At 40.9% G+C, this 13,999-nt stretch overlaps 1 protein-coding gene across 1 annotated transcript in view; it reads right to left on the bottom strand.

Annotated features, from left to right (window-relative positions):
- Positions 1 to 13,999, bottom strand: part of KIF25 (kinesin family member 25) — a gene marked incomplete at both ends in the record, with an annotated part of 40,161 nt that overhangs the window by 17,493 nt on the left and 8,669 nt on the right. The window contains 4 exons of the mRNA XM_084261672.1: positions 4,168 to 4,235; positions 7,689 to 7,731; positions 9,239 to 9,327; positions 10,550 to 10,653. Coding sequence (XP_084117798.1) covers positions 4,168 to 4,235; positions 7,689 to 7,731; positions 9,239 to 9,327; positions 10,550 to 10,653 — 304 coding nt within the window. The remainder of the gene's footprint in view (positions 1 to 4,167; positions 4,236 to 7,688; positions 7,732 to 9,238; positions 9,328 to 10,549; positions 10,654 to 13,999) is intronic.

Raw genomic sequence — 13,999 nt, 5'->3', positions numbered from 1 at the left:
TTATTAACTGAAGAGAAAATAAATGCTGTCACAAACATGAGAATAAAAACATGGAAAAACTTGTGACCTGCTGACATTTCTGTCAGGGGGCCAAAAATTACAACTACAAGGTTCTCACCCACTTTTTGGGAGCGGCTGTTGTCTGTGCTGGAGGAAATGACCCTCGGGTACATGCTTGTGGCCCTCTGAGCTCATCCTTATCATCTCCCCTCCCTGGTAGACAGAGTCTTTTTTCAGGCTGTCTTGGATCCCTGTTACTTTCTCCTACCTACTGCCTATTGTCTCCTTTGTGTCACAGCAAGGGAGGGAGTGGTCAGGTTGTGCTTCCCTTCAGATGGCAAAAACCCCCGAGGTACAAAGGGTGCAAACTTGCCTCAGGACCTGTCTCAGAAGCATCAGTGGCAGAGCAGAAATCAGAAGGCTCTTTAGCGTCATATTTAAGGTGTGTCTCTCTGGCAGCATCAGCCTAGGTATTTCCATCCCCACCCTTGCTGAACTATCTATTCTGAAACAAACACTTCTCACTCAAGGGAAGATATTTTTTATTATGATGTGGATTTCAGTCAAATTGTTAAACAGAATGAAAGACAATTAAATTGAATGAGTTAACCCACCTCTTGGAAAAAGAGCAATGACATGTACATGTACATGTACAATCCTTGGGCCGAAACAGTGATGTTTAAAACAACTGCATATGTTTTTTTCAAATTCAAGGGGAAAAAAAAAAAGCTAGTACAGGCCTCTTTAAAGACATTTTTCCTTCAGCCCTTTCAGCTATAAGGTTTACACACCTTAAAATCAAGACTTGAAAATAGGAAATCAAAGGGAGAAAATTCTGGTCACAAAGCATGGACATCCTCCTAACTCACACTGTTCTCCTCCAGGCAACAGCCTGCAGCAAGTTCTATTTGTGAAGGTGAGTGTCATTAGTCAACACAACTATTTGAGGTACAGATGTCTATGTTTGGAAAAATCTTCCTTTGTATGCTACCTTCCTGCTGTGATTCTTGCTTTGTTCTGTTTTGCTCAGCTCTGTTTTCCAACGAGCGACGCGAGTCCTTTACAGTTTGCAGCAAACGGACTGATCAGAAGCAGGAATTTCAGTAGCAGCAAACTTTACAAAGCAGTTACTTCCTTGTGTATACAGTATCCTAGCAGACTTCACTCAGCAGTATTCTACAGCTTGTACATGATACTACAGGTTTAAGTGAATGAAGGAAACCTAGTGTGCTCTTCAGCATTTTCTCAAGCCTCTCTGTATATTTGACCAGGATCTGGCCACTACAGTCCATAGCCTGCAGAAATGTACATTTTGTACTCCTGTTCTCCACAGTGAAGACTGTACAGAGAGATGACTGATAAACAGATACAGAATTAAAGCCAACCCACTTAGTTTAGTATTTTGTTCCTGACAATAGCCAGAGGAATGAGCAAGAAACATGATGGTGGCTGGAGACACAGTAATTCCTCTCTGTGTCTCACCCTAATCCTTAAAAGCTGTAAACTGGCCTCAAAACTGAAATATGAATTGAATCTCTGTTTCAAAAAAAATATTATTAGAATTAGTATTCAGTTTCTTTCTCATCTTGCTGAATTCTTGGCCTGGAGTAACATCCTGTGGCAATGTGTTCCGCAGCCTAATTGTAAGTTGCATGAAAATGTTCCTCTTTAATCAGGAAAGGACAACTTGTCTGGCTTAATGGACAAATACTGCTTGTCTTGCCATTCCACTGATGTGCTGTCATGCTGCACTGAGAAACCAGCAAATATGTAGAGATGTGGCACAGTTCATACACCAAATAGCAATGCTCCATCCTTGCTTTGTATGCATACAGGCGTATGCTTCAGTAAACTTTGCACATCCAATCTGCAAGGTCAATATAAGAGAGCATAAGCACTTCCAAACATTCTTCTCTGCTTCATTTATCATCCACAATCGATGAAATATTCATTAGCACCAAGTCTTCCACCTTAATCAACTAGGCCTCTAACTCAGTATGTGTTGATTTATTTTTTTTCCTTAACACAAAACCATGTCAGAGCTACTAAATAACCCACCACCCACCACCCCCCACCCCCAACTTAAAAAGGTATTTTAGAGATCTTTTCTCCCTCTACTCTGCCCTGGTGAGACTGCTTCAGGAATATTGTGTCCAGTTTTGGGTCCCCCAGTTCAAGAAGGACACGGAACTACTGGAGAGAGTTCAGTGCAGGGCCACAGAGATGATTAAGGGAGTGGAGCACCTTCCTCATAAGGAAAGGCTGAGGGAACTGGGCTTCTTTAGCCTGGAGGAGATTGAGGGGTGACCTTATTAATGTTTATAAGGATGTAAAGGGAGAGAGTCAGGAGGACAGAGCCAGGCTCTTCTCAGTGATGGCCAGCGATAGGACAAGGGGCAGTGGGTGCCAGCCAGAGCACAGGAAGTTCCATGTGAATGTAAGGAGGAACTTTTTCACTGTGAGGGTGGCAGAGCCCTGGGACAGGCTCCCCAGAGAGGCTGTGGAGTCTCCTTCTCTGGAGACATTCAAACCCACCTGGACATGTTCTTGTGTGATTTAGTTTAGGTGTTCCTGCTCTGGCAGGGAAGTTGGACTAGATGATCCTTCCAGGTCCCCTCCAACCCCTGACATTCCGTGATTCTGTGACGTTCCTACTGTCCTCACTTGCTGTTGAGGGGTTTTGCTGCCTAATAAAGCAAAGAAATTGCTACCAACAAACATTGTAGTCTGTGGGCACTGCCGAGTAGCAGAGCCATAGCCAGCTACAGCAGGTTCAGGTTCTAGTAGCCGTTCAGAGGAGAAGCACAGGGCTCCACGTTACACCAACTGTGCCAAACATTTACTCAACTTCCTAAAGGGGTTTTACTGCCACTACTCAGCTCCTGTGGTTCAAAGGCTACCAATACCCAAAGAAAGAAGTTTGAAGTTGGCTTCAAGTAGTGCATGCTACACCGTAATTGCAGTGCTGGCTGAAGCATGGACACCTACTTAATTTGCTATCTGAGACCATGAAAGATGCAGCAAATCCAGAGAATCTCTATCTGCAAGCCTGTATATTTTTACCAGAACGATGACAGATTTGTCCCTGTGTAGTGATTAATGTTGATTTCACCTTGAAAATTCTGAGCTTCTTTTTAATTTTGCTAACTGATTCACCAATAAAAGTATAAAAGCATAACATGCTGAAAGCTGGAATTTTCTTCCCGAGCTGAAATCAAATATTTTGACATTTATTAGTTCCATAAAACGTTGCTAAAAAAATAAACATTTTTTAGTTCATAAGAACCATATGCTCTTCTGTTTATAAAAAAGAGCTGTGCTGGGACACTAAAAAAACATTCCCCAAGAAATGCATTCTTGGGGGATTTACATTTTTTTAACCCTTTTCCTGATTATCAGGATCTACACCACATGTCCAGAGCCACAGCACTTTTGGAGTCCTGTGTAAATACTATTAAATGTGCTGCTCCAGCATCATTCTGCATTTCCTTCAACTGGTTTGGCTGCGTTAGGTATAGTTGGAGGGTAAAAGGAATTACTTCAAGTAGCTTAGGTAGACATACGAGGGGACCATGTAGCTTGAGAGAGTCCCAGGGAATCCTATAATAACCTACGGGGTCAGCAAAGCTTCCCCAAGATTTGCCTCATCTCAGGAATTTTCAGTTGTTTGCTGGCCTACACAACAGCAGGGAGTAGAAGGCGGCAGCATCTTAGAAGGATGGCTCAAGGACAGGGTGAATGCCTGGCAACGTTTAGCAAACCTAAAGTGGTTTGGGCTGAACAGGCTCAGACCTTAAGTTTAAATCAGGACAGATCATTCATGTTGGACACATCTGACTTTAAATCAAGTTTTGCCTTCAAGCAAGGATGCACGAAATTTTCCTCATGTGTTCAGTTTCAGAGCAGCTCAGACCATGAAGAGGGTCAAGTCTCTACATAGATTTCAAACTTGGGCATGTCAGTAGTCTTCACTGAGATGGAAGACTAAGCCTGCCATCTATATCCTCAAGTACATTATTCTGTCCTGGGAAGAATGTGAATGCCACATAGACTAAAAAAAAAACCCAAACAACCAACAACATTACCTGCGAACCAATGCTAACTAAAAAACTAGCCTCCACTATACAAATCTTCCAGCAATCCAGCCTGCTACACAGGACTACCCACCTCTCAAACTGAAAAGTCTTGTTTATTGGTGCATGACCAGGTCGGCTACACTTTACAAGGACAGTTTCCTATGAGAAAAAGAAAATCCTTACAGTTAGTATCATAGGTGCACATGCACATGCACACAAAGAAACATCAAGGATCCATGAGGTCCAAGGCCCTTCTCCAACAGTCACCAACGTGTGAGGTTTTAGATCCTGTATGCTGCAGTGAACTAAAAAGATCAGAAGAAAGGATCTCAAAACATATTCACATTATTAAAGACCAACCAACACAAACTGTGTGTACTTAAGCTCATGAGAAAGGTCCAAACCCTTACCCAAGTATCTAACGTGCCTAGAAAGCCACAAGGAAGTAAACCCAACCTCCCTGAGGGCTACCACAGCTTGAAAAATATGGTGAAAGGGGCCCTTTCTTATCATAGGGCCCATTTCCACAGTGCCTTTTCAGTATATATGATTTCATATGTACTTGTGCCTAGAACCGAGCACATTCAATAGAATAACATGCTAGTCCACAACTGTGAAAAAGAGCTGCACCAGCACAATCTCTAGAATTCCACAATTTTTACTGGAATACACTTTCCAGGTGGATTATCTAGTAGTTTTGTAAGTCTGATGAATATGTAGGCAGCTCTTTAAACTGTTGCCAGAGTGTAATGCCAGCAGTCCAGCATGCCTTATGCAGCAGCTTCTGTGCCCTTCTGCTCCTCACGTCACATGTTGCTGAACTGCAGAGAAAAATAAATCAAGAAAACAAAGTGGGGTTTTCCAACAATTTGGGTGGAAGCTGACTGGCACACAAAATACTTTACCTAATTTAAGGAGGTTTCCTAGATTCCTAACCTGTGGTTACATTACTGCATTTGATGGGAGTGCTTAAATTCCTACTGCGTGTCAGACAAGTAGTTTGGAGTGCTGAACTAATTGGCCTCCACATGGGCATTGCCACAGGCTGAAGTTGTGAAGAGCTGGGCAAGTAATGCTTGTGTAACACTACGTCCTCCAGCATGCAAATGGATAAGGAAAATCAAATTTCTTGTTTTGAGTTAACAAGCATTTCTTCCTCTCTGGAGAAGGCCAACGTATCAGTATCAACCGAATGATGACAACGCTCACGCTACAGCCAGTACTGGCACATCTAGCAGCAGTACAGATGTGAGACCAGCACCATCTTTCCCTCAGGTGAGAAATGGGACAGAAAAAAACCTTTTATTTGCATAACATAGAAACAAAATATGTTTCATATGAGCATTTATAATGACCCTCCTTTCTCAGGAGATCAGTATGGCCTAACTTATCCGCCATGGCTGCTGGCCTACAGAACCTCATCAAGTTTCCCTGCCAATACTGCTTATGAAATCCATACAGCTGATTGACATGAACACTGAGGAACCCTTTTTTCACCCCAGAGTCACAGAATACTCCCAGTCTGAGTTCTCCCAGGGCAATAAGAATCATGGAAATGACAAAGGGATACTTCCTAAATACTCACAACCTGTCCTGACACCCAAGCCTGACTCCCCAAACCTGGGGAGAAGCTCAGTAAGTGAAATTCAGTAAGGCAGAGAAATAACTTTAAATGAGCTATAGGGCATAGTGGCATATAGACATGATCACATAATCCAAATGTGGTAATGATAATTTCTGATTGCTTCTTACTGCGTATATCTGCTGAAGGCTATGCCCCCTTTCCAGAGACTACTGCTCCAGAGCAGGGCCAACATAAGGGTGACTGACTGCTCCTCATGTTTCACTGTCACTGGGGATGGGGACAAGCAACCCGGTAGCACTAACAACTCCAAAGCCAGAAAGACAGCCGTGATCTAACGAGCAAAACTAACAAACTCAACACCACAATCACAAGCAGTCTTCCTTCACCTGCAGCTAAAATTTCCTTTAAATCATAAATATTTTTCTGGAAAATGGTTAACAGGTTTCCAGAAATATGAGCTTTGACTGCTGCAACTAAATGCTCAATAGCAAATCAAGCCTCAAAATTTTATTTGAAAATTGTGTATTTTTCCTATCCACAAGCATAACACCTTCAGTTGGTAAAAGCAAAATAAGCAGACAATAAAACTTGTTTTCCTTCTGTTAGATTAGTCTAAATTGACTGCTTTTTGTAGAAAGTCAGATGAACTTTTATGAACTTGGTACTTTAAAGAATTATTTTTTTTTCCTTTAGAAAAATAATGTCAAGGAGCTAATAGAAAGACTTCAGGTGTTTGATCAAAGCTAGAAAGCATTTTAACCAAACAAATATCAAGACAAACCAATAAAACATTTGAAGTCACTGTTGTGTTTTCCAAAACCAGAAAGTAACTATCTTGCAAGAATCAGGTCCACACATATATTTATTTTCCTGGAATGCTCCATAAGGACTTTTAAACATGAGAACTGGTTAGCATACTGAAGGTGACCAGGTCACAGTTTCATACAAACAAATTCATAAATTAGCGTAAGCAAGCAGGCATTGCTTTGCCTGTAAGCACAGAGATACTGCAACACATCAGACTGCTATATGAAATAACCCAAATCTGAAATATTATCTAAGTTCATCTTTATGCAATAAAATTGAACAGGTCAGAAATGGTCATGGCATTTTACAGTACAATGAATGGGTCATGGCATCCAGAACACTACATCTATCATTACAGATCCCTGGTTTTTATCTCCTGACATATTTACTCTGTCTTGGCTGACTTTTCATGTGCTCCATTAGTTTCCTAATTGCATATATATATATATATATATGTATGTATCTAAGTATCCACTTTATATATAAGTGAGATCCACCTAATGAAGATATAATTTGAGATATTTAAATGCATAACATGCTGTAGGTCACTTCAGCAATATTTTAAGCACTATACTATAGAAGAGAATTTGACTCCTCACCAAGGACATAACAGCAAGCAGCCAATTAAGAACTATGGCAGCTAAGAAAATTAAAACCCAAGTTAATACTTTGACCTTAGCTCACACTATTGGGCTTTCTCAAATTTTGTATCTTAGTAATGGCCTCAATTAATGCTGGAATGTCATCTGGATTTGCAACCTCGGTGCTCATTCTCCTTCCTCTGATGGATCTAAGCCAGGACACTTTCAGATGCTTGACTGCAGTACCATGCAGGCTGTCGTGGCTCATGAGAGACTGTATTTCTCTCCTAATGTATTAGTTGTGTTGCAGTAATAAAACGAAAGGAGCCTGACACAGTTCTAGAAATCCTTACGGTGAAAACACGCAGGTCAAAGGGACTGACTGCAGGAAGTCTGCAGCAGATTGACTACTACAGACACAGTCTCTGGTTCATGGATGACTGTAGCAGCAGACCATTACTACAAAGACCCAGGATGAAAATAGCTTGAATCACCTGCTATTGCACCCATGGGTGATCAAAGCTGGGCACCATCTGACAACAAAGCATCTCAGCTTTTTTTAAAACCCATGGTTCCCCTGCCCTTCCTGTTCCCTCTCCCTAGAGAGCAGGTGTTTGAATTTCACCATCAAATACTCACATCATCAGCTGCATATGCCACTTTTTCTGAAAAGCTTCTTTGCCTGTAAGGGGGAGAAAAAAATAACATTAGGGAAAAAAGGTACCTTTTCCACCATAAGTGTTCCATTTAGCTGAGGGAAGTCAGTGCTCAAAATGCCCGTGAACCACAAAGTGCCTAAAGAGTCTTTTGGAATTGCAACTATAATTGCACCCCACCTACATACTAACACCACAGTTAATTGTGAATAAAAACCAGGTTAAAGTGCAACCAAGCAAACTAAGACAAACCCACATGCAAGCCATTCTCTTGTTTTGAGATTGTGATATGACATGTAACAAGAGGCTTTCATTTTAGGACACTGTAGTGAACAACACCTTTTTTTAGGCATTTGTCCCTGATCTTGCATCCATTACTAGCCCAAAAACTGACTGGGATTGCTAAGGCATGTAAATTCATTCATATGTGTAAGTGTTCTGAGAATCAGCCCTTAGTTCTACAGCTAAGCTTTATTTCAATTATTTTTTGACATATTAAGAAAAGACAGCCCTAATAGTTGTTTGGCCCAGTTCATCCTGTTTTACACTGCAATTCAGCACCTGATCACCCTGTTCCATACCATAACAAAACCAGTGAACGAGTGGGCTCCTTCCCAGGCATACCAAGCACAGGTCAATACAAGTTTCCCCTTCATTCTCCTTCAGTTTTCTCATCGCCTATTTTTGATGTTGTTTTAATTAAAACAATTCTATATTTTTAAAAAGATTTGCCAAAAATTAATAAACTTTAAAACACTGAATGTAATTTTTTAAAGAATTACCAGCCAGCAAAAGTAAAATAAAGCCCCAAATCAGTTATTTACAGACAGAGCAAAAGATAATGTTACTAGTTTCTAGCCACCCACTTAGTTTTCCCTTCTCTTTCTTTGGGTATGTTTCAATCCCTACCTTCTTTCATTTTAGCCATCTGTGGAGAACTCAGCTTGTTATAGCACATACTTGCATCTAATCCCTCTTTTCCTTTTGGATCTTGGAATGTTTTGACACTTCAGTTACAGTGAGTGTATTATAACGTAGGGATGCAGAGCCAAATCATACCGAAATAGAATCACCAGTGTTTGTGCTGACAGCCAAGTCTGCTCCACAGCACTACAAGACAACTTGTAGTGCTGAGTGTGGCCCTCTGCCCGTGGCTCCTGACATTACTGTACGTTACTGTATCCCCAAATCCATATGGGACAGCGATTATACTATAAACTGTCTGCAGCTGTGCTACTTCTGCCAAGCCAGATTTAATCAAGCTGGACTTAATCCTGGCTTGGCAGGACCAGCAGTTGGCTTTATTCAGGTGGACATGCTTTTAGGTAAGGGAATGGGACTGGCTAAAGCAAATTCAGCAGGAGAAAGAAAAGGAAACAGCCGTTAGTTTTTATGATACCACCATTGTCTTCACACACACATAAACCCAGAAAAATCAAGAACACTGTTGTTCTCACATACATACAGCTATTGTTTTCTCTGCATATCAGTTAAGAGTCAGCTAAGGTCTATAACACAGCCAACATAAATTACCTATCTTGTGATATTGGATGTCCGACAGCAGTATCAAAAGGTAATAATGGTCGAATCCTGCAGTGGACTCTGATATTTCCTCTCAGTTCCTAGGGTTAGAATATTAAGATGTATTAAGATGTATTTAACACAAACTATTGGAGAGGAAAATACAGTGGAATTTGTGAAGCGGGTAGTAGCGGATGAACAATAAAGTAGGTGTTTACAACCTCACAGCCTTCAACTCTGGGGAGAGGAAAATAGTATCGGTGTCATTTGCCTTGGGAAGTTATGAAGGGGAAGTACTTGAGGAAGTACGAGCTCTGCAGAGCTCTGGAATGGTGTAGCCCTCTCCAGTCTATATGGGGGGAAAAAAAAGCAGCTTTCAATCTGTCTAAGCCATTTTCCTCTCTTCTGTCTCCTTCCTCTTTGCTTCTTCAGACACCTATATTAACCCAATAAACAAGATTACACATTATATTTCTCTTCCACCAGCCCTGAGGAAGATGTGGAACATTTTGTACCTTTTCCTCCCCACCCCGTGTTCACACACAACTAAAAAGCCAGTAACCGATTTTTCCCTGCAGGCTGTTTCACATTACAGTTTCTCTAACCTGCTGTTTTTCCTTCCTTTTAGTCAGTTCTTCTCCTTGTGAAACCAGCTCGCCTGTGATGACTAGGGACCACTGACATTAACTCCCCACTGCCTTGGAGATACCCTTTCAGTAAACTGCAACACAAGGCAGAGTTTGGAAGGTATGTACTTTGTTAAAAAGAGCTTCATTTTCCCAGGTAGAAAAACTTGAAAGAATTTTGTTTGAAGGTGGCCTGTGTTTCTGAAAACCAGGCCTGGCATCAGGCAACCCAAAACTCGTCATTTGGGGGGCTGGGGAGGAAGAGTAAAATTAAGAGTGAAAAAAGAAAAAAAATAATCCCAAAGGAACCTGTGGGTAATGGCTGAGCAGGATACAGCTAGATGGACTTGGAAAAACAAAAGATGGTCATTTTGCAATTGCAAGCTGATTGCTTTAGGAATTCTAAAACAATTTCAGAAGCTGCAAATTTAGAGAAGAGGATGAAGAAACTCAAGTTTTGTCTGTTATTGAAAATGGATGATGCTCCTTAGGAGAATATGTTGCACAAGTGCATTTGGAAGACGCTCATGTAAAGAGAATGGACTGGAGTTTATTGTAAGACAGATGTGCCTCAGCAAAGAAATGCATCATATACAGACAGCTGAAATTTATGAACATTATGTTCATTAGTTCTGTTGGTGAGTAAATTACAGGCATAACTACAACAAAATAATGTTCTGACATTAGATATACTTACAACTAAGCTGTTATGTAGAGCTCTCCTCTTTTGCTTCTCTTTCTCATATCTCTCTGTCACCTCTTGTAGAGACTGTTCAAGATCAAAAGCTTTTATCTGAAACACTAGAAGAAAGCTGTTTCAAAGAACTAAACTCTGACTTTACAAAATGAATTTTCAAGTAGCACCTCATGAAGTACAAGCAGAAAACCTTTTCAACTTCTACCAAACTTTAATGAGGAGGGCTAGTTCCTGATTTACTAGACACCTCTGAAAAATCCCATCATACTTCTTGCTATGAAATGGCAATGTAAAGTTACAGATAATTACTGCACCTATACATATGAAACCTTGAAAAACAATCAAAACCACAAGACATTTAAAGGTAGTTCAAAGGTGTCAGTTTAGTTACAGTAACGTTATCTGTCAGTGAGCCTGAAACCTAAGTTTGAAGCAACTTGTTTCTGGATGGGGCTGTCACTTGCAGGGCTCATGCCATATTTGCAGACTGTCAGATTCATACCAGCTCACTTTACAAGAAGTTAACCTGTCGTTTATCCTCAGTATCAATTGCAGTGCTACTAATCCTGTAAAACAATGATAAGGATCCCTTTTAAGATAGGTCCATTTTCTTCATGGGTAGGATTTGATAAAAAATACTGATCTTTTGAACCCCAGGGAGTCTTCTTCACAAAACCGTGGGCAGCAACACAGGTCGTTATAAAAGCCTTCCAACTCTACATATAGTTTTATTTTGGCCCAATTACATGAACACTGAGCAGGCCCAAACCAAACACACAGCCCAGAAGGCACTCCATGGGATGGTAAACTTGTGCTAAAAAGCAAGCTTTTAGGAACCCCAGCGGGAAAACAACCTCCCCAGCAATTAGTGAGCAGTTTGAAGATGTAAAGTAGCAAGCAGTCAAAACCATGGTCTAAGCACCAAGTTAGCAGGATGGCCACCAGCCTCAGTATGTGCTGCCTTACAAAGAGAGAAACACTTAAAACCTCAGCACGTCACACGTGATTTACAGTCTGATTTTCTGAGGCATCAGGTCCCTGATATAAAGTAAAAATCAGGTACCTTCGAGGGACATTTGTCTACACTAGAGATTTCTCATGTTATTTTTGCAATATCTGTGCCATTCACTTCCAGCTCACAGTGTTCCTCCACAAGTGCATATGTGCAGGGGAAACAGGACGTTAATAGTTGGGGAATGGAAGCCCAGGAGTCTCTTTTCTCACGTCTCGTACAAGGAGACGCTAGTAAGACTTGGTTTGGAGAACCACATGCAAATCCGTTCACTGACCACTTATCATACAGTATTTCTCAAAATACAAGGTTGGAATCCACTGGTTATTTAAGTACTCTCCATGATAAGTATCTTAAGTTATAAATTTGTGTACACAAACTTTAAGTTCTTGAATAAGCAGTAAAGTAAGGCAGTAGGTGCTAAGGGTACTCTTCCATTCTTCCAGCCTCAAAAGAAAAAAATTATGAGTTTTTTCAATATTTTAGTGGTCTCTCATGAGGACTCTGAGAAGCTAACTGGACATCACAGATACAGTTTCAGTTAACTTAGGCCCTAATTACTTTTTCTCTTTTTTTTCCTCCTAACAAGCCCTCCTATGATGAAGACAACTGAAAACAAAAATCGGCCTTGGATCTTCCTATTTTGACACCATGGCTTTAGAGCAGACAGGTGAAGGCCTGCAATCTCTAGAAAACCAGTCACGGTACTGGATTTAGCAGATGTTATTTTGCTATTTGTAAGAACGAACCATCAGTTTTAACGTCCATCTTCTGTAAAGCTTTATGTGCAGCACAGAAACACTTCTTGAATAGAAGCTCCACACAGCAAGATTCTTTATGAATAGATTATTTCAGAACTTTTAAATTTTTTTTCAGAAAGTAGAGCTACATAGTTATAAACCCTTATTTAACCTTTTCCTAGTTTCTGCTTGGCATCAGAAACTCATCATTCTCATCCATAACCTAGGGGCAGCTACTAGGGCATCTCTTTTAAAACACTAATAACCCACGCTTCATTATTCAAGAGAAATAATCACTACATGCCTGAAGCCATCTTAGAGATCCTTTTCCAATATGCTTTGCCCATCTCACTTCATATAGAAACCTTCTGGGAGCTGGGAATGTTTAAATGGCACTGAGCACACTTACGGTCTTCATCAATAATCAGATTAACAGTTGTAGAAGAGTGATGGTTGCAAACATGTTCAGGATTGTAATGTTTCTTGAACTGACAGTTTAGGAATCTTTCTCTCCCATTCAGTGCTGCACTGGACCTGCTACGCTCTCACAACTGCTTCCACAGTCACATGAAGGTCTAAAAGCAATCCTTCCTGTTGACTAGCTTCTGTCCTGGATCAGCTCCCTGACCTGTTTTGTGTGTGGCCACACAAACAGTACACCAGCTTCACAGAAAGCCCCATGGCAGGGACACAGCATATCGCAGCACAGCCCCTGCAGGTGGGACACAGGCTCTGAAGATGAGGGTAAGAGATGATGGTAGTTCACATTCCACAAAGACTAGTCTTCAGCACAGTGCAAAGCTCAGCTGTCTCCAGAGGGAACACAGCACATACGCACCAGCATACGGGCACAGTGGGAAATAAGCTCCTTAACCATTTTTTTCCAATTCTCCACCCCAAAAAGTGTCCTGGAACCACAAAAGATATGTAAGTCACAGGGCTGCAGCAGCTTTCGTGCCAGTAATCTGTGGCAACTCCTCTGTCACGTATTCTCTGGGACAGATTTTGCTCCTTAGTACCAGCCACTTTGCCAAGTAGCAAGAACAGTGCTTCCCCCCCTCAAAGTATGTTCTGCATGCAGAGATACAATCGTTTCCTCTTTCTCATAAAAGCTGCATGGTGAAGCTAAAAATTCATCTTAAATTTTTAGCAATTCCTACCCATCCAGAAATCTGCTGAGTTACTGCATCTGCTGCAGTAGTAGCAGTTGCAGCCAGGTGGCCATTATTTTTTGCTAACTAGAGGGCAGCTTTGTTTATGAGGGAAACAGGCCTGTAACAAAACAATAATGGGCACTTCTGTCATTTATTACTATTTAAATTTCAGTGGTAGAGATGGCAATAGCCTGGTTTTCAGACTGTGAATAAGTATTTCTAAGCAAGGGATTACTCAGTTGTCACAGGAAAGTTTCATAGTTTGCTGCATGTCAACTACAGTCTTAAAATTAACCTACTTGAATGTCTCTGCTGTAATTCACTCATTTTTCAACCTCAATTTTAGGATTAAAATAACATATATTGTCACCAGAATGCATATTTTGGGCTTTCTGGTACAAAAGTGTAGATATAACTTAAGGATGGAAAATCTGATTTGTCGTATTTAACAGAATTCTCTATCTAAAAAATTGTCAGAAAGCTGAAAAATGGCCAAATTAAAAACACCCACCTAGGTACCAACACACTATTCTGTTACAGGGTA

Source organism: Gallinula chloropus, assembly GCF_964237585.1.
Source record: "Gallinula chloropus genome assembly, chromosome: 3".
Lineage (NCBI taxonomy): Eukaryota > Metazoa > Chordata > Aves > Gruiformes > Rallidae > Gallinula > Gallinula chloropus.
The sequence above is the reverse complement of the archived record's forward strand: the minus strand, read 5'-3'. Positions and strand labels throughout refer to the sequence as shown.